Here is a 23,081-nt window from a genome sequence, read left to right on the forward strand (position 1 = left end):
CACATGTATCAATGTTTCGGTTAATACAATTATAGCATGGGATGTAAACATTTGTCATGAACACTAAGATATAACAATAACTAATTTATTATTGCCTCTTGGGCATATCTCCAACAGTCTCCCACTTGCACTAGAGTCAATAATCTAGTTTACATTTGTAAAGATATAACACCTTGGCCTTCTGGTGCTTATCATGTTTTGCTCACGAGAGAGGTTTTAGTCAACGGATATGACACGCTCAGAAACGTATGTATTTTGCAATTCATTTACGTCTCAACGCATCACTCATTTTCCAAATGAGTCGGCATTAATTGTATGCTTAGTCCTCTGGTGGAACCTTAATTCCGCTGTCTGAAATAAGTCACTAATATTGTCACACACAATATAGCTTCAAAGTTATGACACTATCGGAACTACACCAAGTTCTCAAAGAACTCCTCGACTTAACATCCTCAGTCATTGTCAAAACAATGACATACTCTGCCTTCGTTTGTAGAATCCGTCACAATATTTAGAACTCATCTAAATCTAGCATAGACTTCTTCTAGCTCATTGTGCTACCTTTTAAATAACACTTAGCCTAATTGAGATTGAAGTTTTATGTTTATATGTGACCAAACTAATATCGGTGCAACACCTTACAGCGATTTGTTTGTCATTACCCATACAAAACTATATTTATATATCCTTGGTTCTTCTAAAGCACTCAGGGATATTTTTACTGTTGTTCAATGATCATTACATGAATCATTCTGGTATATGCTCGTAACACTTTAGAGCACAGGACATCTGATTTTGTACATATTATTCCTGATCTAAAATCACTCATGTGTTTTTACTCATCGAGTGTCAAATACACTCAAGTCTTGTTAAAACTTCACATGGAAAAGAACACCTTCTTAATATTTTTTATATTGAACTACTTCAATATTCATTCTATGTACTTTGACTTAAACTTATTATGTGTTTCAGTCTATCTTCATAGATCTTGACACTAAATATGTTTCAGTCCATATCCTTTGATTGAAGTTAATTCTCAATGAAACCTTTTAATCACATCAAGTATATAATTACATCATTTATAATCAATGATATGTCATCCACATATAATATTATAACTATGTCTCAGCGCTCCCACTTAATTTCTTGCCAATGCAAGCATCTTCATCGTTTCTGATGAAATCAAAAACTCTTTGACTATTTCATCCGGTGAAGATTCCAACTCCACGATACTCACTTCATCCAATTGAAGTTTGTATACCTATCTAGTATTCCACGGACTAGCAAAACTCTTTGGTTTGTATCTAGTATACATCCTTCATACACACTTCTGGTAAGGAATGTATTTCTGCCATCCTACTATCATATCTCATAGAAGAAACATGTATAGATTACTAGAATAATCCATATAGACTACAAGCTAGCATCGCTACGGAAGATCTAGTCTTATCGTAGTCAACTCTTTGAACTTTGTCGTAAACAACTTTTCGACAAGTCGAGCTTCTTCAAGGATAATCCATCCAAGTCCATCAATTTTATAGATCCATTTACTTTCAAAAAGTATTCACGATCTTGGATTTCATGGCGAATAGCCATTTTAACGGAGTTAGGGCCCATCATAACTTCTTTGTATGTAGTTGGTTTATCATTGTTCAAAATCAATCCTTTGTCCACAAATCATTTATTTGATCACAAAGTAAACCACATCTACAAGGTTCAATAGGTACTTTGATCTCCATGACTGTAACACTTTGTAGACATGGGAGCCATGATCGTCGTGGCCGCTTCCGGAACCATTTCCGACACTGCGCTACTCTGATCATCATGCTCAGGTTCATAAACCTTATCAAGTTCCATTGTCCTCCCACTCAAATACTTCGCTAGAAAACAATTTCTTGGAAATAAGTAAGAAACATCGACAAACACTTTTGTTTTTGAATTCATAGTGGAAAGAATTCCCAATCAATTCTTTGGGGTAACCAACAAAGACATTCATCCGATTTTGGTTGTAAACTTATTTACTTATTGACGAGGGATCACCTCGTCAATGCCTACGTATTGTAGACTTGGGTTTCGGGAGAGAGCAGCGATGGAGATTCCGGGAGCGAGATTAGGCACACGACGTACCCAGCTTCGGGTCCCCTCGGCGGAGGATCCCTACGTGCTGCTAGCAATCTACTATATGATCATAAGTATGTTACAGGGTGCCGCCGTAGGCGGATCTATGTTGTCTATCTCTATGTCTATCTCTTTTCCTCCTCCTATCGGGTGCCCTGGCTAGCTTTATATATGCAACCAGCCTAGGGTTTTACAAGAGTCCTAGTCGACTACTTCCTCGAGTTGCCTTGTTGGTCCTTCTCCATATTGGGCCGAGCCGAGCTAGGTATACTAATAATGGGTGCCCGAAGGGTATACCCATGTCAGTAGCCCCCGAGTGTCTAGGGAAGTCGAAGACTTGCGTAGAGACTCCAAGCATAATCATCTCCGAAGTCGAAGAAATACGAGGCGAGGTCCATGTCGAAGATCACGTGTAGCGTAGATCATGTCTCGAAATTATTTTTCTATCGGGTGCGTGGCAGCGCTCCCGATGGGAGTAGCCCCCGAGTCTATGGGGAAATGCTTGCATTTGGGCATAGACTCAAGTTGTACTACTCGATGAAGAACTTAACTATATTTTCGGAGAACTTGATGAAATCCATGTGCTCCCGATGGGAGTAGGCTCCACTCGAGTCGTAGAATCGAGTTGAGTCTACAAACCTTGATTGTCGTAGATGCTGTCGAAGTTATCTTTCTATCGGGTGTGCGACCAGCGCTCCCGATGGGAGTAGCCCCCGAGGCTACAGCCAAGTGTTTGCACTTGGGTGTAGGCTCAACTTGCTTGTAATCGACTCCACAATTTTTTCTCTCTCTTGTATCTTATCAGGAGGGTGAACAATGCTCTCGATAAGAGTAGCCCCCGAGCATATGGGCAGGTGCTTGCACCTGGGCATAGACTCAAGTTGTACTACTCGATAAAGAACTTTACTATATTTCTGGGTGCAGCCCCTCTTTTTATCGACTCCAAGCTGTTGCTATCCATATCTATATTGTACAGGGATAATGGTAAATGGGGCTGGTTCATCTGACGGATCAGGTACCAGTTAACTGCTCTAGTGGCAATCCGCAAAAACCTACTTCAAGATCACGTCCATGGACAAGATCCCGGGATACTGGTGTTAACTCGACATGTGCCGCTTAAGGTCTTACCATCTGTCGAGTCCCAGTCATATTTTATCGGGTACCTAACGCGTCCGTTAGGATTTTTCTTCGTATCTGTTGATACGGAAAAAAGTAGCAAACCGACGTCAGAGACGGTGCCACGCCGCTCAGAACGGATCCGGGGTCTTACCTTCGCAAAGTTTTGCGGCATTCAGAGATTATTCGCGACTTTTAGCGCTCTGAGAATATATTGTCGAGTGCCTTGTTCGGCAGATACAATGACCCATTTTGCGGGCTCTTCTATATTTTTCTCGGGTGTGATGAGATAGCCGAATATATTGGATTCTTCTATATTATCGTCAGGCACATCGCCGATGTTCTTGATCGGAACAAATGATGAGTCAATGGACACGAAGATTTGTCCAACTTTTTTTTTTGGGTTCCTCCTTGATGAAAATTTCGCCGAGTTCCTCCTTGAAGAAAATTTCTTCGGGTCCTCCTTGATGAAAATTCTTCGGGTCCTCCCTGAGGAAAATTCTTCGGGTCATCCCTGAGGACAATTCTTCGGGTCATACCTGAGGACAATTCTTCGGGTCCTCCCTGAGGACAATTCTTCGGGTCATCCCTGAGGACAATTCTTCGGGTCCTCCCTGAGGATAATTCTTCGGGTCCTCCCTAAGGATAATTTTTCGGGTCCTCCCTAAGGATAATTTTTCGGGTCCTCCCTAAGGATAATTTTTCGGGTCCTCCTTGAGGATAATTCTTCGGGTTCTCTCTTGAAGACAAATTCTTCGGGTCCTCCTTGAGGCAAATTTGTCGGGTTCTCTCTTGAAGACAATTTCCTCGGGTTCTCTCAAGATTTCGTCGGGTTCCTTCCTGAAGAAGATTTCGTCGGGAGCGCGCATCCGGACATAGGCTCAAGAACTTGCATACTTTGAAATTTGCTATCTCCTGCACAAATAAACAAACTTTTTCTATCTTTTCCTTGACTCTCTTTTTCGCATGCGGTGTCAGATACTCGGTTTCGATGATATGTAAAGTAAATTTATGCCGCACAGCCCCCGAGTGTCGTGTGCGGCAAAAGTAAATGATAATCAACTTTATGTAAATTAAAAGGAAATACTTAGCTTATTAGGTACGACGGAGTTAACAAAGATATGTCGTGCAGCTCAGTCGATGAAGCCTTGGAGTACAGCGAAGAAGTCGAGCCGAAATAGAAACCACCAAATAGCGAAAATAGATGGCGCCAAATTATTGATGAAGAAATAGCTGAGCCCCCGAGCGTTGCTGGGGTGATATCATGATTGTTGCTTAGACGTCGTGTCACCGTTGTTACTCGGGGCGAAGTCGTTGTCGAGCCCCCGAGTATTATCCGTGTCGCCGAAAGAAGGCCATTAAGGATGAAATACTGAAGATGCAGTCCGAGATGAAGTACTTGAGATGAATCCATATTAAAGATTACACCATCATATATTGAAGATGAATCTGCCGATATCATAGAGGATGAATCCATTGACCCGAAGAATCCAGTAATAAAAGATGAATCCGTTGATATCATAGAGGATGAATCCATTGAGCCGGAGAAAATAGTTCCAGTAATAACCATAGAATATGAATCCATTGACCCAGAAACGCGTCGGGTAATATTGTATAAGTGAACCAAAAATAACCCAAAGAAAACCAATCCAGTAATCCAGAGAGAATAAATCCACTAAGCCGAAGAAGATAAATCCACTAAGTCGAAGAAAATAATTCCACTGAGCCGAAGAAAATAATTTCACTGAGCCGGGGAAGATATATCCAGAGCCGAAGAAAATAAATTCACCAAGTAACCAAGTATATTTGTGGTAACGAAGTAATGGCACAACCACAAGTGTCGGGTGTATTTGCTGTAATGAGGTAATGACGTAGCCCCAAGTATTTGGATGTGGCGAAAGTAAATAATAATTGACTCTCGAAAGAGGAACACTTAGCTTTTTTTTTATCGGCTGCAGTAGAGCCGACGTGGAAGCAAGTCATGTGGCGGACACAGTCGATGTAGGCACATGACGCCTGGCCGGAAGTAGTTGATGAAGGGGACGCAATCGATGTGGCGAATCCGCCACGGGTAAGCACCCTAATATGTCGAGTTCGCGATGCGACAAGCGAGCTCCCGAGTGTGGCGACTGTGCGCGGCGAAGCAGTTGAAGCTTGTTCCAATCTGCAGTTATATTACAGCGCAAAAACCTATACGCAAATAATAGTACGAGCCAAAAATATTTGGCGAAATAAATTTTGCGTAATTGGAAATATAGCACATGATAATTATTATGTTGGATGACGAAGTGCACACTAGCAGGTTTGTGCTGGCAAATCCGCGACGGACAAGTTTAGGAGAGTTGCCGTTTGCAAATAAATCTGAAACTAAAATTTTGGAGCCAATATTTATCTATATTTTCTACACAATAAATTTTCTTGCTAGAGATCAGATCGTGTGTTGTTTGCCTTTGTTAGATTAATAGTTGTCTAATCAAAGACCAAATACTGCAAACTGGAACTACGTGTAGTAAACAACAATAGGAATACTTAGCTTTTGAAGAGAATACAACGATCAGATCTTGTCGCTTGTGAAGCATCGGCTGATCCACAATACGGAAAACATGAGTCGGATGAAGCAGACTTCCTCGTCTCCCGATTTTAGCAGACTTCCTTGTTTCCACAGTTTAACTGCTTAGCAATGCATGCTCGTAAAAAATAATACATGAGAGATTAGATTGGATCTAAAAGAGCCAAGGATGATTAGATTAAACAATGAAAAAGAGATGAGTAGATGAGTAAGAAGCTGGCCACGGCCACATGCAATAGGACCGAACGCTTTGGAATAGTGCATATTAGCTTCTGGTTGTTTTCTCTCCTTGGAACTTGAGCGCGTAGAAGGTACACCGGCTGATCAATATCCGGCAACGCATGTGCTTTCAAGTTGTGCGCCTGCTGGTATCCCTCATGTACTGAAGCTGCAACCGAAACCAGCAAAACCGCGCGGCACACAATTTGTAGATGAAGCTTAAACGCCTCAAGGCGGATGAACGGAACCGACGAAACCAATCTGGCTGCTTTTGCTTAACGACGATTGATGTTGATGATCAACTTGACGGATCCCGTCCGGATTACAAAATCAAGTCGCCGCAAGTCCCATAGACGGCGTCAATTGACGAGGGATCACCTCGTCAATGCCTACGTATTGTAGACTTGGGTTTCAGGGGAGAGCAGCGATGGAGATTTCGGGAGCGAGATTAGGCACACGACGTACCCAGCTTCGGGTCCCCTCGGTGGAGGATCCCTACGTGCTGCTAGCAATCTACTATATGATCATAAGTATGTTTACAGGGTGCCGCCGTAGGCGGATCTATGTTGTCTATCTCTATGTGTATCTCTTTTCCTCCTCCTATCGGGTGCCCTGGCTAGCTTTATATATGCAACCAGCCTAGGGTTTTACAAGAGTCCTAGTCGACTACTTCCTCGAGTTGCCTTGTTGGGCCTTCTCCATATTGGGCCGAGCCGAGCTAGGTATACTAATAATGGGTACCCGAAGGGTATACCCATGTCACTTATGCTACGCATACCAAAATTTAAGAAAGGACTATTAGGGTTTATACTCATGCCATAACTCATATGGTGTCATTTCAACGGATTATGATGACGCTCTATAGTGTAAAAGCGGTAGTCTCTAAACCATAATCCACAAAAACATAATGGCATCATTTTATTTTATCTCATCATTAACCCAACAAGGTTTGGATACGTCTCTCGGATACTCCATCATCACTATGATACTCCAAGAAACGTGAGTTGTAGAACAATTTCATAACTCTCTTAGATGTTCACTAAAACCGGTAATTCAAATATTTCCACCATGATTCAATCATAGATATTTGACTTTTCTATTACGATGATTTCCACTTCATGCTGAAATTTATTTGAATCCATTCAAATGTTACAAACTTCTTCCTTATCGAATAAATATATCCACATATATACACTCAATTCATTGTTGGAAGTTTTCATGAAGTAGAAGAATCTTCCGCACACAACTATGCCCAATGAACCACATACATCATCATATATGTTTCCACTAAGATAGTTGCCCATTCAACTTTTGGCCTATGAACGGTATTTCAGTCATTTTCTTTAGAAGAGATTTGCAAGCGCCAAACGATTCAAAAATCAAATGACTCCAAAAATCCATTTGCATGGAGTTCCTTCATGCGTTCCTTTCTAACATGACCTAATGGCGGTTCCACTAATAAGTGGAATTCACATCATTTGCCTTATGGCATTTCAGCGTCAGTGTTATGCATGTGTGTTTCACCATAAAGATTTATAATAACTTATCCATCGTACATGGAATATTGTCATAACTTGAACAACTCATTGTTATCATTTAGCCAGAACATAACAACCATTATAAAGTTCTTTATTATAAATCTGAAGGGCAAGATAGAATGCCAACGACGAACACAATAACACTTTATTTTTGATCCAGACGTGCATTCATATAATATTCCTTATCAGTCACTTAGGCCATTGTATTCTTGTATTGCGTTGTTTCGTAGGACACCTCATACCAACCAATATGGTACAAATACCCAAGAATTTCATTGCGTGACCAAACAATGAATACATTCATAACATGTATATCATCTATATACACATGAGCTAGACTTTCTAGTCTTTTCTTTCTTTCTGCCAAAAATCTTTTGTAGTTTCTCTTTTAGCTTTCCTCATTCTTAGAAAAACACTTCACCTTCAATAACTTCTAGGTCCATTGGTCAAATACCAATAACCTTGAGGTTCTTACTTTGAAGTTGATCATCACATGACACGTGTTCCAGATTGTACTATTAGTAACCTTTTAATGTGATGAACAATTTCACTCATAATTTTATCCATCAAATCATGACGACTTTCCAAGACCATGTCTGTACATGCTAGGCTCGTAAAGTTTAACCTTAGTACTCGTATGTGCAAATCTGGCTTGCACCCGTTGTATGCACACGTAGAATCTATAACACCCGATCATCACGTGATGCTTCGAAACGACGAGTCTTAGCAACGGTGCATACTAGGGACGATCACTTCATGAAATATCTGAATATCGTTAGTGCCCAACTAGTTGGGGGATTGGGACGCCTAGCATCTTCAACCTTCATACATTCCCATAAAACTTATGAGTTTATATAGTCTCACTAGATTATATTTTATCATCTTGCAGTAAGGTCTTAGATATCACATATATCTCATACCTCGCTTATTTCTGAAAACAAAATTTCCAGCTCCTTACTTTTCAAACGGATTTGAACTTCAACTTTCACGGAGACAAGATGATTGTAGGTACTAATTGAAACCATTGCTCTTTGAATCAGCAATGTGAGGTTTACCAAAAGTTTGCAATAGGACTTAATCATTTCTTGATTCTTTAACAATACGGCACCAGTCCGTAAAGTTACTTGTCAGACTTAACAATATTTCTATCTCAATTACAAGACTAGCGCGTGGTAGATAACGGATGCCAATTCTACAAATTTAATTCAAAATACTATTCAGACTATGTTCATGGTAATTAGTTCATGTTTTAATCTAATTACTAATGAACTCCCACTTAATACAACATCCCTCATAGTTGTTTTAGTGGCACACGATCCATATCCACTACACCAAAACCGATCATCACATGAGATGATGTAGCTTCAATGGTGAACATCAACATGTTGATCATATCATCTATATGACTCGTGTTCAACATTTCGGTTTCCTGTGTTCCGAGGCCATGTCTGTACATGCTAGGCTCGTCAAGCAAACCCAAGTATTTCCTCGTGTGCAACATGGCTTACACCCGTTGTATGTGAACGTAGAATCTATCACATCCGATTTTTACAAGATGCTTCGAGACGATGAACTTTAGCAACGGTGCATACGAGGGGAGAACACTTTATTATCTTGATATTAATGTGAGGGATCATCTTATAATGCTACCGTCACGATCTAAGCAAGATAAGATGCATAAAGGATTAACATCACATGCAATTCATAATATGTGATATGATATGGCCTTTCTTCTTGTGCTTTTGATCTCCATCTCCAAAGCACATGAGCATGATCTCCGTCATCACTAGCAATTGCACCAAGGTCCATGGCGTCGCTTCATGGTTGTCCATCACTTATAGCTACTATAACAACTACTTGAAATAAAGCTATTACATCATGAATAGACACGCAGGTCTTAACAAATTTAAAGACAACCATTAGGCTCCTACCGGTTGCCATAATACAATAATGAACATCTCATACATCAAATATAATCATCACATCATGGCCATATCACATCACCAAACCCTGCAAAAACAAGTTCGACGCCTCTAATTTGGTTTGCATATTTTACGTGGTTTAGGTTTTTCGAGTAAGATCCAATCTACCTACGAACATGAACCACAACGGTGATACTAGTGTTGTCGATAGAAATAGTAAATTGAATCTTAACTATGGTGAGAGAGACAGACACCCGCAAAGCCACTTATGCAATACAAGTTGCATGTCAAGCGTGGAGCAAGTCTCATGAGACGCGGTCATGTAAAGTTAGCCCGGGCCGCTTCATCCCACCATCCCGCAAGATCAAAGTACACATAACTAAAGACAACAAAAGCATCAACGCCCACAAAACCATTGTGTTTTACTCGTGCAACAGATCTATGCATAGACACGGCTCTGATACCACTGAAGGGTTCGTTGCATGGAAAACAAATTTTTTCTACCGTGAACATGAACAAAAACCAAGATCCAATCTAGGAAGAAGCAAGATCTAATCTACCAAGATCGAAGCAACGAGATGTATGTGAGACTAACCCTCGAAGATTCCAAAGCCTACGAGATTAGATCTCGTTGTTGATGTAGTCGATCATCCAGTGCTGTAATCCGGCAGCACTTCCGTACTCGGTCGTGCGTACGGTGTCGATGTAGCCCGTCCTCTCCCTGTTCCAGCGGGAAGCGGAGGTGTGGTAGATCCCCTCGGAATCCCAGCAGCATGACGGCGTGGTGGTGGTGGTGGTGGAGAAAAGCTGCAGGGCTTCGCCAAGCCGGTACAACACTATGGAGGAGAGAGGGGGGCGGCCAGAGCTAGGTCTGATGGGGTGAGCGCCCCCTGCCCCCTCCCCTCTTTATATAAGGGGGGAGGTCGGTTTGGGTGGCCCCCCAAAGCCCCAAACCCATCTAGGGCCGGCGACCAAAGGGGGGAGGTGGAATTCTTCCCCCCCAAGTTGATCCCCCCTAGGGTTTTGGGGAAAACCCTAAGGGTGGCCGTCCTGGGCCTTGAGGGGCATGTGCCCCTGACCCATTAGGCTAGGGTGCATCCCCTCGGCCCATGCTAGGCCTCCTAGGGTCGTGGTCCCACTGGTGGGACCCTCGGAACCTTCTAGAACCTTCCCGGTCTTTCACCGGAAAAATCCCGAACTTTTCCGAAACCTAGAAATCAACTTTCCTTATATGAATCTTATTCTCCGGACCATTCCGGACCTCCTCGTGATGTCCTGGATCCCATCCGAGACTCCGAACAAACTTCGGACTCCATCTCAAATTCTGAATCTACTTATGCGACATCGAACCTTAAGCGCGTCACCCTACGGTTCGTGAACTATACAGACATGGTCGAGACTCCTCTCCGACCAATAACCAATAGCGGGACCTGGAGATTCATAATGGCTCCCACACATTCAACGATAACTTAGTGATCGAGTGAACCATTTACATACGATAACTATTCCCTTTGTCATGCGATACTTTACTTGTCCAAGGTTCGATCATCGGTATCTCCATACCTAGTTCAACCTCGTTTCCGACAAGTACTCTTTACTCGTTCCGTGGTATGTCATCTCTTGTGACCTAGTCACATGCTTGCAAGCTAATTAGACGACATTCCACCGAGAGGGCCCAGAGTATATCTATCCGTCATCGGGATGGACAAATCCCACTCTTGATCCATATGCCTCAACTCATACTTTCCGAATACTTAATCCCATCTTTATAACCACATATTTACGCAATGGCGTTTGATGTAATCAAAGTACCCTTCCGGTGTAAGTGATTTACATGATCTCATGGTCGAAGGACTAGGTAACTATGTATCGAAAGCTTATAGCAAGTTGAACTTAATGACTTGATCTCATGCTACGCTACGCTTATTTGGGTGTATGTCCATTATATCATTCACCCAATGACATAACATTGTTATTAACAACATCCAATGTTCATGATCACGAAACCATGATCATCTATTAATCAACAAGCTAGTTATATAAGAGGCTTACTAGGGACTCCTTGTTGTTTACATAACACACATGTATCAATGTTTCGGTTAATACAATTATAGCATATGATGTAGCCCCGCCTATCGTCGACGCTACACCATGGCCAAGGAGTCCCCCAAGTGGACCAACAACACAAAACCCCGCCATATATGTCAAGGTGAACTCCTTCCTCTCTATGGTCGATCTCAACACCAACTTGAATGGTATGCTACCTCATGCCTATCATCATGATGTCTATAGGTGCCGACGTCGACAAGGACCAAGAGAGAAGGAACCCCCATGGTGCATGGAAGAAGGAAGAAGAAGAAGAAGGGAAGAAGAGGAGAAGGAAGAGGAAGAAGAGGCGGGAGGAGGGAGGCCGGCCGGTCCCAGGCCCGGTCTGACCGGGCTCCTGACCGGACCACCCGGTCACAGGCCCGGTATGACCGGCCTCCTGACCGGCCCGTCCGGTTTTCAACCGGAACGTCGACCGGTGCCATCCAGAAGCAATCCCGGGGCTCCCGAAGCCCCGCCCGGTCACGTCCGGCCCAGAATCCGGTTTGGAACTGGATGGCCCGGTCCCAGGCCCGGTCTGACCGGCCCCAGGACCGGATTCGTCGGGTTTGACCCACCAACTTGTACCTTTTCGACCCATGTCGCCTTGTATGCCTATATAAGACCCCAGGTCGTCCCCATAGCTCTTTAGACAAGATTTAGGCTTAAACATGACTTTGAGCTTTGTCTCCCTAGGTTTTCATCCCCTTTGTATCAAGGCACCCCATGTTGGATGATTGGATCTATGTGAGTGAGATTCTAGTGCTTCCCCACTCTCTCTCCCTCACCGGTCTCCGTCCCCAACACCGATCTCTCACCCCGGGATTCTACTCCGCGTCTATCCTATGGTGATTCTATTGGCGTGGTCCATCGAGCCACGAGGGTAAGTATCGATTGTATCGGGTTTGTGTGCGTGCGTTCTTCGTGTTCTTCGTGTTCTTCCGCCTCTCCCTCTCTTTCCCCCTTTGGATCTTGGGCGAGATCGGGCCACAATCGGGGTCTTAGACCTCATCATATGGTATCAGCAGCCTTTGGTTTCCGCGAATTTGACCCCCCACCCATCCAATGTCCCCTCTAAAATGTTTCCAAAAAATTCCCCAAAAAATAGCCCTAAATTGCCTTTGGATGGATCTGCGATTTGGTTGCGTTTTGAGTGATTTTGGTCCATGGATTTGGTGTTGAGGTGCTTGATCTACTATTTCCCCCACTTTCTAGCCCCCAATTCCATCGTTTTCCTTCGATTTGGGTCGATTTGGACGATTTGGCTCAAGAACACGTGCAGCCGGTTGAGAAATCCGGTCGACCGGGCGGCAGACCGGACAGGCCGGCCCAGAACCCGGTCAACCGGCCGCCAACCAGGCAGGCCGGTCCAGGAGCTGGTCAACCGGGCGCCAGACCGGGCGCCACACAGCCACCACCACCGCCGACCACCACCACTCCTCCCCATCGCCGGCAAGCACCGCCACCCTCCATCCCACGGGTAAACACCGCCGCGGCCCCACCGCCACCACCGCATCCGCAAGAGCATCGACACCACCCACCACCGGCATACCACCGCCACCACCGCCGAGCTACTTTGACCCATCTTATCCGCTAACTTGTGTTTGCTTGTTCCGGTTTGAGTGCCTTGTTTGTGACACTAACCCGCAGCTCCGACGCAAGCGACGACATCCGAGGCACCCCGGACTTGCAACCGTACTCTTGACACCACCGCCGTCATCGCAAGTTGCGTGTTCATCACCGCCTACACCTCTTAGGTATAACTTGCATGACCTTGTAACCCCTCTTCTTTTGCGATCTATCCTATCGAGCATTGCTTATCGAGTGTTGCGAGACATTGCACGTGGCCCTGATTGTGAGGTGTGTGTGTAGTGTGGAGTCAAGCTTCTAAGAAAAACTCGAGTGGCAAAATAGCAAAAGCAAGGCTAACGCTAACATAGTGCGAGAAAAAAGCCGCCAAAACACAAAAAGAGTGCAAGTGCCACCATAGAGCAAAAGTGTGCAAGTGCCATCATACATACAAATACACAAAGAGTGTAAGTGCCACCAAACACAAAAGAGAAAAAGCTTTTAAGCAAAAGAGAGAAAAGAGAAGAGAGGCCGCGTGTGAATCTTGTTGTCTCTCATGTTGCAACCAAAGCTTTGACTCTCCTTGTGTTAGTGTGACACCGGGCACCCTTGCTTTCGGGCTTCATACACTTTTCCGCTAATTCCTTGGTCGCACTAACCCCGCTTATCCCGTGTGTGAGTTCCATACCTTTTCCGTGTTTATAGTGATCATCGCTTTGACATTTGAATTTTTGGACTTCACCCACCCTTAACAACAAACTTGATTTCGGATTTCATCTTTTGGCTTTCCACCATACTCACCTAACACCATATTTGCTAGCTTTTGCGTGTGTCTTTGTGTGAGTGCCCGATACAATTGTTCTAACTCTCGGTTTGTTGGATCACCCCAATCTTGTCATACCACGGTAACATTGCGAGGTAGTGTTCTTCCACTAACATACACCATATAGATATTGTCTTGCTAACATGTATAGCGACGAAGAAGATACGAAGGAGTACACGAAGCACTTCGAGGAGAATACCTCTTCAAGCACCGCGGATGTGGAGGAACATGTGGATCTCTACACCGACTATGGCTCCGCGAGCATCGCCAACATGACCGACATCGAGGAGCTCTACACCGACTATGGCTCCGCGAGCATCGCCAACATGGACGACATCGACGAGCTCTACATCGACACTTGCTCAACAAGCATGGACGACATGGTGGCGCACCACCACGAGGACGACATCGACCCCACCATGTTCACCGCCGATGCTCCCACATACCCCTACTTGGCCCATGGAGCTACATATGAAGATCGAGGACCTTCCCGATGGCACCATCATATGGATCATCAAGAGCGTCCCCAACATGTTCGGCATCGACACACTTCTCCGCACTCCACACGGTGCCATCATGAGAGTGCCTATGCACAAGATCATCGACATCACGGAAATCATATGGAGCATCAAGAGCGCCCCCAACATGAGCCATCATCTAGGCATGGCAAGGACCGTCATCGACTCACACCATCTCATGACCGTCGTCGACCACCACCACCTCATGGTCTACATCGACATCCTTCCACACATGATCTTTGACGACACCACTCAAGACATGGTGATGAGGCAAGAAGACGAGAGCCTCGACATGAAGACCTTCCTCATAAGGCGACTTCTACCTCTTGCGCCACCACCACAATGGCCCCTACCTCGTCATATGCCTATGGACTCCGATGCTACAAGTGCAAGCAACAAGGCCACCTTCCACGGGAATGTCCCAATCTCCTATGTGAGGTGTGCAAGGCCAAGGGTCACGTGGCATGGCAATGCACAACGCCAAGCGCCAAGAAGCTCTACTTCGACGAGCTCAATGCACAAGTCTCCAAGATGCCACCACTTGAGGACGACTTAGGAGGCGATGGAGTTGAGCATGGTGAGCATGGGATTCTCCCTTCACCTATGGAGGCGCATGGAGTTGAGATGGTTGAGCATGGGAAGTTCCCTTCAACCACGGAGGCGCATGGAGATGAGCAAGTCAAACCTACTCCTATATGCTTGATCGATGAGTTGGTACCAATCCCATGTGAGCATGAGAGCCACTTAGCCCACTTGAGTGCGAGTGATAGTGAGTTGAGTGACTTCCACCCCATATGTGAGTTTGAGTGCTTCCATTTGGAGGACATGAGTGATACACAAAGTGAGACGAGAGAGGTAGATGATAGGTCCATGGAGGACATCACCTTTGCTAACACATTAACCTCTCCCTCGTTTGTGTCTTCTTATGTTGCACTAGGTTCAACGGAGGACGAGTTCCCGCTCATGGAGAAGATGTACATGGTGCATGAAGATGATGATATCTCACCATGCTTGCTCCGCGATGGACATGTCGACCACATGGATCCTCCTACTTCCACAACACCTACTTCACATGAGTCGTCCTACAAAGGTAACAACATAGGTGTTGATGATGCCATGATCCCACTAGTGGACATGATGACTTATGAGTGCATGCATGATCTTGATGATGCATTTGCTACATCACTTGATTCTTTCATATTCCCATGTGATGCTTTGCTTGCTAACATTGTTGATCATGTGGAGTTGATTGATTGTGATACCATGAACATGCCATGCTATGAAAGTTTCATATTTGCTCCGCTTGCTTGCGATGATAATGATTATGCGCATGATTGTGTTGTGACACCCTTGATGAACACTTGCTCTTTCCATAGGGTTGTCAACAACAATGATGACATTAGCTTTGACATGCTTTGCCCAAAATGTTTACACCATTCCATGATCCTTGCATCCAAGATTGTGAACAATTGCTCTTTCTTATGCTTGGAATGCAAGAATGCTTATTTTATTGTTCATGAGAAGGCCCCCATAGCCTTTTCACTTTTTGATGATCATGCGTTACCATATGCCACGAATGCACCTTCATGCCATATGCACTATCACCATACATTTCATACTATCTTGCTTGACACTAATGGTGATGTGCACAAGACATGGAACATTATGATGGATGATGTATTCATCTACCATGCACACACACTTTTTGTTTTCTCCATTGTGTGTATAGGTACCCGAACGACAACATCCACCGCCACGGAGCATGAGTTGACGACACGTGCCATTGAGAGCTACCCCACAACGGACGAACTCCATCACCAAACCCGCGGGATTCAAACCAAAGGGTATGTTTCCCAACGCCGTCGCCATCGTGTGTTTCCGACATTCCTTGTCGAGCTTCCGGTTTGGTCCAATTCCTCGTCACCTCTTTTTCTTCTTATGCAACATATCTTGAAACATCTTGTTGGCACAATGGTTGTTGTATGTACTGATGATATCATCATACACTCCGAGAACCTCAAGGATAATGTCATACATGTGAGAGACACCTTGTGCACCTTGTGCCACATGTCACACCAAAAGTTACTCTCCTTTGGATTTCTCATTTCATCTTTGGCATTTGCAATGGATTCTTTGACACTTGAGGATACCCATAATCGGCTCACGCCAACCATACTTTCCCAAGCTAGAGGTCTCCATAGCTTTGCCATTGCACATAACAATTTTGCCCCAAATTTTGCCGCCGATACTCGCCTTTTGATTGTTCCATTTGTGTGGGACAATGCTACAAACAACATTTTTGACACCTTCCAAAGCAAACTTTTACTTGCACAAATTTTTGTCCTACCACATTTTGGATACATCGACACTCTTTTGATCACCATTTTTGCCCAATGCCTTTTGGAGAAACGACTTGATGCTTCGTATTTGATTGAGAGCCTCTTGTTCGCCAGTCACCAAATTGGCATCCACAAGCTTTCCTTTTGCAAGTTGTTTTTCCCCTTGTTCTTCTTCGCCCGAGACTTGGCCCCTCCACCACTACATGGGAGACCCGTTATGGACTACAACAAAGACGCCTGCACTACGACGAGCATCCCTAAGGACACAAGGGCACCTATACAAGTCCTTCCCGTCTACCTCATCGGTGAGGAGGAGCAAGAGTCGAGGACGACTCTTCCCCAAGGGGGGGGGGAGATGATGTAGCCCCGCCTATCGTCGACGCTACACCATGGCCAAGGAGTCCCCCAAGTGGACCAACAACACAAAACCCCGCCATATATGTCAAGGTGAACTCCTTCCTCTCTATGGTCGATCTCAACACCAACTTGAATGGTATGCTACCTCATGCCTATCATCATGATGTCTATAGGTGCCGACGTCGACAAGGACCAAGAGAGAAGGAACCCCCATGGTGCATGGAAGAAGGAAGAAGAAGAAGGGAAGAAGAGGAGAAGGAAGAGGAAGAAGAGGCGGGAGGAGGGAGGCCGGCCGGTCCCAGGCCCGGTCTGACCGGGCTCCTGACCGGACCACCCGGTCACAGGCCCGGTCTGACCGGCCTCCTGACCGGCCCGTCCGGTTTTCAACCAGAACGTCGACCGGTGCCATCCGGAAGCAATCCCAGGGCTCCCGAAGCCCCGCCCGGTCACGTCCGGCCCAGAATCCGGTTTGGAACCGGATGGCCCGGTCCCAGGCCCGGTCTGACCGGCCCCATGACCGGATTCGTCGGGTTTGACCCACCAACTTGTACCTTTTCGACCCATGTCGCCTTGTATGCCTATATAAGACCCCAGGTCGTCCCCATAGCTCTTTAGACAAGATTTAGGCTTAAACATGACTTTGAGCTTTGTCTCCCTAGGGTTTCATCCCCTTTGTATCAAGGCACCCCATGTTGGATGATTGGATCTATGTGAGTGAGATTCTAGTGCTTCCCCACTCTCTCTCCCTCACCGGTCTCCGTCCCCAACACCGATCTCTCACCCCGGGATTCTACTCCGCGTCTCTCCCATGGTGATTCTGTTGGCGTGGTCCATCGAGCCACGAGGGTAAGTATCGATTGTATCGGGTTGGTGTGCGTGCGTTCTTCGTGTTCTTCGTGTTCTTCCGTCTCTCCCTCTCTTTCCCCCTTTGGATCTTGGGTCAATCGCGAGATCGGGCCACAATCGGGGTCTTAGACCTCATCAGCATAGGATGTAAACATTTATCATGAACACTAAGATATAACCTAATTTATTATTGCCTCTTGGGCATATCTCCAACAAGGTGTGTCGTCTCTGAGCATCATGTCTGAAGCTAACCTGGTACCATGTCGTGTCTAGTTGCTGTTCGTTTCTAGTGTGTTGAACTATGATCTTGTCTGCCGTGTCCAGAACTATGGTTGTGTCTGAAAAATGATGTGTCGTGAACTTGTGTCATCTACGATCACTGCTAAGAGCATCTCCAACAGGCGCGGCAAAACCCGCGCGCGCAAAAATAACCGTCTGTTTGGCACGCACGGGCGCCCGCGCGAACCTCTAGCGGACGCACGAAAAAGGAGCTGCGCTAATTTTTTTACCGCGCCCGCGCTGCGCTATCCCGCGAGGGAAACTTGGCGCTTCGGCTGGCGCGCGCTATAAAATGCCACGCGGGCGCGAACCCAACCATCCGAAAAGTTCAGTTCCTCTGTGTGTCGCTTCTCCTCTGCCTCCCTCCTCTCGCCGCTATGCCTCCCACGCCGCGCCCGCGCCGCCGCTCCGTCTCCGACGACCATGCCTCCGCGCCGCCGCTCCGCCGACGCCGAGATCCGCTCCGGCGAGGAGCGCATCCGCCTCGGCACCTTCGACATGGCGCACGAGGCGGCGCACGCCACTGACGTCGTCGCCTGGTGCCTCGGCCGCCCCCGCCGCCATATGAATTTCGACGACATCTCGACGCGCGAGCAGGCGGAGATGCTCGCGCCGCAATCGCCGACCATCACGCGCGAAAGCCGGCGGCGCAACCGCGAGCTCGAGCAGCGCCTCCGCATCGCGGAGCAGGACGAGCGCCTCCGCCTCGAGTGGGCGCGGCAGTTCCCGGAGGACGTCGCCGCGATGGAGGCGTTCTACGCGCAGAAAGAGGAGCACAAGGCGGCGGCGAAGAAGAAGGCCGACCGCGAGAAGCGCCGGGCTGAGTCGGCGACGAGGAGGCGAAGAGGGCGGAGAAGGCGGCGCGGAGGGCGAAGAGGGCGGAGGAGAAGAAAAACGGCGACGGGCCGTCGACGAACATCCCCCCTCCTCCTCCTCCTCCTCCTCCTCCTTCGAGTGGACGACCACTCCGGTGTCCGACACTACTCCGAGCAGCGGATCGTCGGACTTCGACTGGGACTCGGAGTAGATTTAGGATAGTTTAAATAAAATGTCGCTGTCCATCGAACTTTTAATATATTTCATAATTTCCAGTTAAGTTTTCTTGTTTTATTTGATTTTTTTTCGAACCAAATTCGATCAAACTAACCGTTCGCGTGGCCCCGCGTGCTGCATAATGGCTCATCCGGCGGAGGACCACTTTTTCCGCCCGAGCACGCACCGCAAAATGCCGCATCCGGCGGGGTAACTTTCAGCGCACCTCGCGCTATCAGTTTACAGCGGCCGAAACGACTTTTAGCGCACCGATTTTTAGTGTGTCTATTGGAGATGCTCTAAATTCTATGTCGTTTATGATTGTGTTCTGGCTTCTGCTGGTGATCGCTGCTCAATGAAAAAAAGAGATGGAGAAGTAGGCTAGCCCGTCAACAAAACCTCCCAGCCTGGCCGGACCGAGGGAGGCATACACAGACTGACTTCCGCGGCACACGAAACGAAACAGCAGGCACGCGACCCGTTGCGGCGGAGTAGGGGATGGCCGCGAACCTGGAGGACGTGCCGTCGGTGGAGCTCATCACCGAGGTGCTCCGCCGCGCCAAGTGCAGCTCCAAGCCCGACAAGCGCATCATCCTCGTCGGTAAAACCATCGTTCCACCTTACCCACTTATTATCCCTAGCGCTATTGCTGGATCCAGACCCATGTCGTTGCCCTTGCTCTAGATCCGCATACAGTTATTCTCTCCGGGAACAAATCTCGCCTCTTTCGCCAAGAAATTCTTGTATGCCGTGTTAAGATCTGGTCGAATTGCGGTTATGTATGTTGATTGCGTGTATCGGTTGGTTATTTTTTTAGCAGATGGAAGGAAATTGTAGGTCAACGGAACAAGGAAAAATCAAATATGGTCTTTCTGCTCTGTAACTGCATGGTTTCGCTGTGTCTGTGAAGCACTCAAGGGGAAATTTGATGTCTTTTGTCCTGTCTGGATGTCTACTGTACTCAGCCAACAAGGCGTAGAATTCTTCACATGAAGGAAACATTCATCAAATTCAGTTTTTATCAAAAGGGGCGATTTCTTGTCCTAGTGATTGAAAGATCTGTTGAATGTGTCATCCATGAAAGTTTGTTAAAATAAAAAACATAGAAATCAAAAGTGCATACTCATTTGGTAGTTGGTACCATGCAGAAGGCTTTTGTGGTTGGTAAAAAAAAGTGCAATTTTGTGTGTATGAGTAAATAAAGATGTAAATTAAGAAAGTCTAAGTTTAATGAAGTCCTTTTATTGGTTTGCTACACTTTTAGCTGGATCCAATGTCTCTATTATTAGTCAAACAGAGTGCTATTGTAAATATCAACTTAACTCCTTTATTATCATTTTAGTTTTTCCACCAGCAATCTATGCATGAGGGTTTGATTGTTTACGGATAAATGAGGGGCCGATATATTTACAGTCCTTTTGCATATAACAATGACCACATGCGGAACAAGAATATTAGACCTTCTTAATTAGCTGGTCCATCTAAAATTCAGAACACGAAGTGCCACTTCCTATATTCTAGATTGCTCTATGCATGGGCAATTTGACATACAAGTTTATGAATTCTGTAGGTCCGCCTGGCTCTGGAAAGGGAACACAGTCCCCCCTTATTAAGGATGAATATTGCTTGTGCCATTTAGCCACTGGTGATATGCTGAGAGCTGCTGTTGCTGCTAAGACTCATCTGGGGATCAAGGCTAAAGAAGCTATGAACAAGGTAGTGCATCAAGAAGAAAGCAAAATAACAATTTAAAAACACAGCAGAAACTTCATTTGGTTGATTCCATTGTCTTCATTTATTTAGGGGGAGCTTGTTTCTGATGACTTGGTTGTTGGGATCATTGATGAAGCCATGAAAAGGCCTTCATGCCAGAAGGGTTTTATCCTTGATGGTTTCCCTAGGACTGTTGTTCAAGCACAAAAGGTTAGGTCCTTTTATCAATATGCATCAGCTTGAAAATGCTTTCCTTTTATGATATGGACTATCTACTACTGATGAATAGCAGTAATTATGTATTGGGAGCGTAGTTTTTTTTGTGTTCCCTCATGGTTTGGTCGAACAATGGTTGCAGCTCGATGAAATGTTGGCAAGGCAAGGTGCTAAGGTTGACAAGGTTCTGAACTTTGCAATTGATGATGCAATTTTGGAAGAACGAATTACTGGTCGTTGGATTCACCCATCGAGTGGTAGATCTTACCATACAAAGTTTGCTCCTCCTAAGACTACCGGAGTTGATGATGTAAGTCAAATACAGAAATACTTGGCCATGCCTGCACATTTCATGTTTGCATGAGTGTTGTAGAACATTATCGTTTGTTCGACCAGTGTATGTGCTGAGCAGTTCAATGTCTTCTCTTTGATTTGCTGGTGGAAACTCAATCTTGGCGAAAGGATTATGCTGTGGATGACCAGTTCTATAGTTTCCCAGATAAAATCTATGTTCAATCTTCTTGTGGTCTGAGCAGCTGAATATGCCCCTGTTTTCTTCTGACTTTATGGATGTTCTGTACAACACAGTGTATTCTCTCCTTAATGGCAATAGGCTCTCTAAAAATGCCATAAGTCGAAATGTTGGCATACTTTTGCAGCAAGTAGGGAATATGCATTATTAGCAGGATCTTTGATTGTGTTCTAAGCAGAATCTCTTTCATATGTTTCATCCATAAGAAATGTTTAGATCTGCAAGTTCCGTATGTACTTTATATATTTCTTGAATCGCGGTTTTCAATGAACCATTGACCCTGATTGTTCTCTTTCTTGCCAAGGTTTCCGGAGAGGCCTTAATTCAAAGGAAAGATGACACAGCTGAGGTCTTGAAGTCGAGGCTTGAAGCCTTCCACATTCAGACTGAGCCGGTATGTTTTGTTAACCAATTATGTATTCTTCAGATATTTTTTCAGTATAGAAGGTACTGTCCTGTTAGTATCTATTTCTTTAGTTGCATTAGTGTCTATTGTACTACTAAATCTGGTTTTACTACATTCCTAAATTGATGCATTATCTCTGTTTATATATTTATATGGTCAAATATGTAATGGGCAAGTTCTTATAGCTATAGATGTTAGGATTTGGTGGAGCACTGCCATTTTCTTCTGTGCTTTCATTTATTTTGGTTAACATATCTTTTGTTGCACAATATATCTTCTGATGGCTTCAACTTAACCATTTCTGTTTGATTTACCGAGTTTTTGTACTATTATTGTGAATGACTAGTACTATTTGTTGGCATCAAGTAAAAAAAAAACAGTTTCTCTTCAGTCAATATCATTTACTTTGAAAGCTGTTTGGCTCTGCAGGTGATTGAGTACTACTCCAAGAATGGCTTAGTCGCAAATCTTCATGCAGAGAAACCACCGAAGGAAGTTACTGTTGAGGTGCAGAAAGCCCTTTCGTGAAGTCCTGTTACTCACCTTAAAAATGACATGTACCAAAACCCCTATTCCCCTCGAAGTTTAAACTGATACCAACCTCTTACGGTCCTAGTTTTCTATCTGAGATGTGCGCGATTGCACCATTTTTTTTACAGCTTTTGCAAGCTCGGGATTCTTCTGAATAATTTTGTTTGGATCGAGAGGATTTTTTTTTTGTAGCAGTACAACATTTCACGAAATGTTCATTTCTGCCTTGTTGTAATTGTTGCGATCATGCCTTTGTTTAATCATTGCTCTGAGTTAGTACCAGCAAGTTAATGCATCCGGTCCATTTGAGATGAAATTAAGTTGCGTTACATGGTATGCACCGTTTTCTCAGA

General features: G+C 45.2%; 1 protein-coding gene and 1 long non-coding RNA gene across 2 annotated transcripts in view; both read left to right on the forward strand.

The window, feature by feature from the left end:
- Positions 1-23,081, forward strand: part of LOC139831274 (uncharacterized) — a 254,774-nt gene that overhangs the window by 41,463 nt on the left and 190,230 nt on the right. The gene's annotated exons all lie outside the window — the stretch shown is intronic.
- Positions 19,759-23,044, forward strand: LOC127299546 (adenylate kinase 3). The gene is made up of 6 exons (XM_051329512.2): positions 19,759-19,931; positions 20,901-21,046; positions 21,134-21,253; positions 21,402-21,569; positions 22,096-22,185; positions 22,627-23,044. The coding sequence occupies exons 1-6, from the start codon at positions 19,829-19,831 to the stop codon at positions 22,723-22,725; spliced, it is 726 nt and encodes a 241-aa protein (XP_051185472.1). The 5' UTR covers positions 19,759-19,828; the 3' UTR covers positions 22,726-23,044.

This window comes from Lolium perenne, chromosome 5 (genome assembly GCF_019359855.2).
Source record: "Lolium perenne isolate Kyuss_39 chromosome 5, Kyuss_2.0, whole genome shotgun sequence".
Taxonomy (NCBI): domain Eukaryota; kingdom Viridiplantae; phylum Streptophyta; class Magnoliopsida; order Poales; family Poaceae; genus Lolium; species Lolium perenne.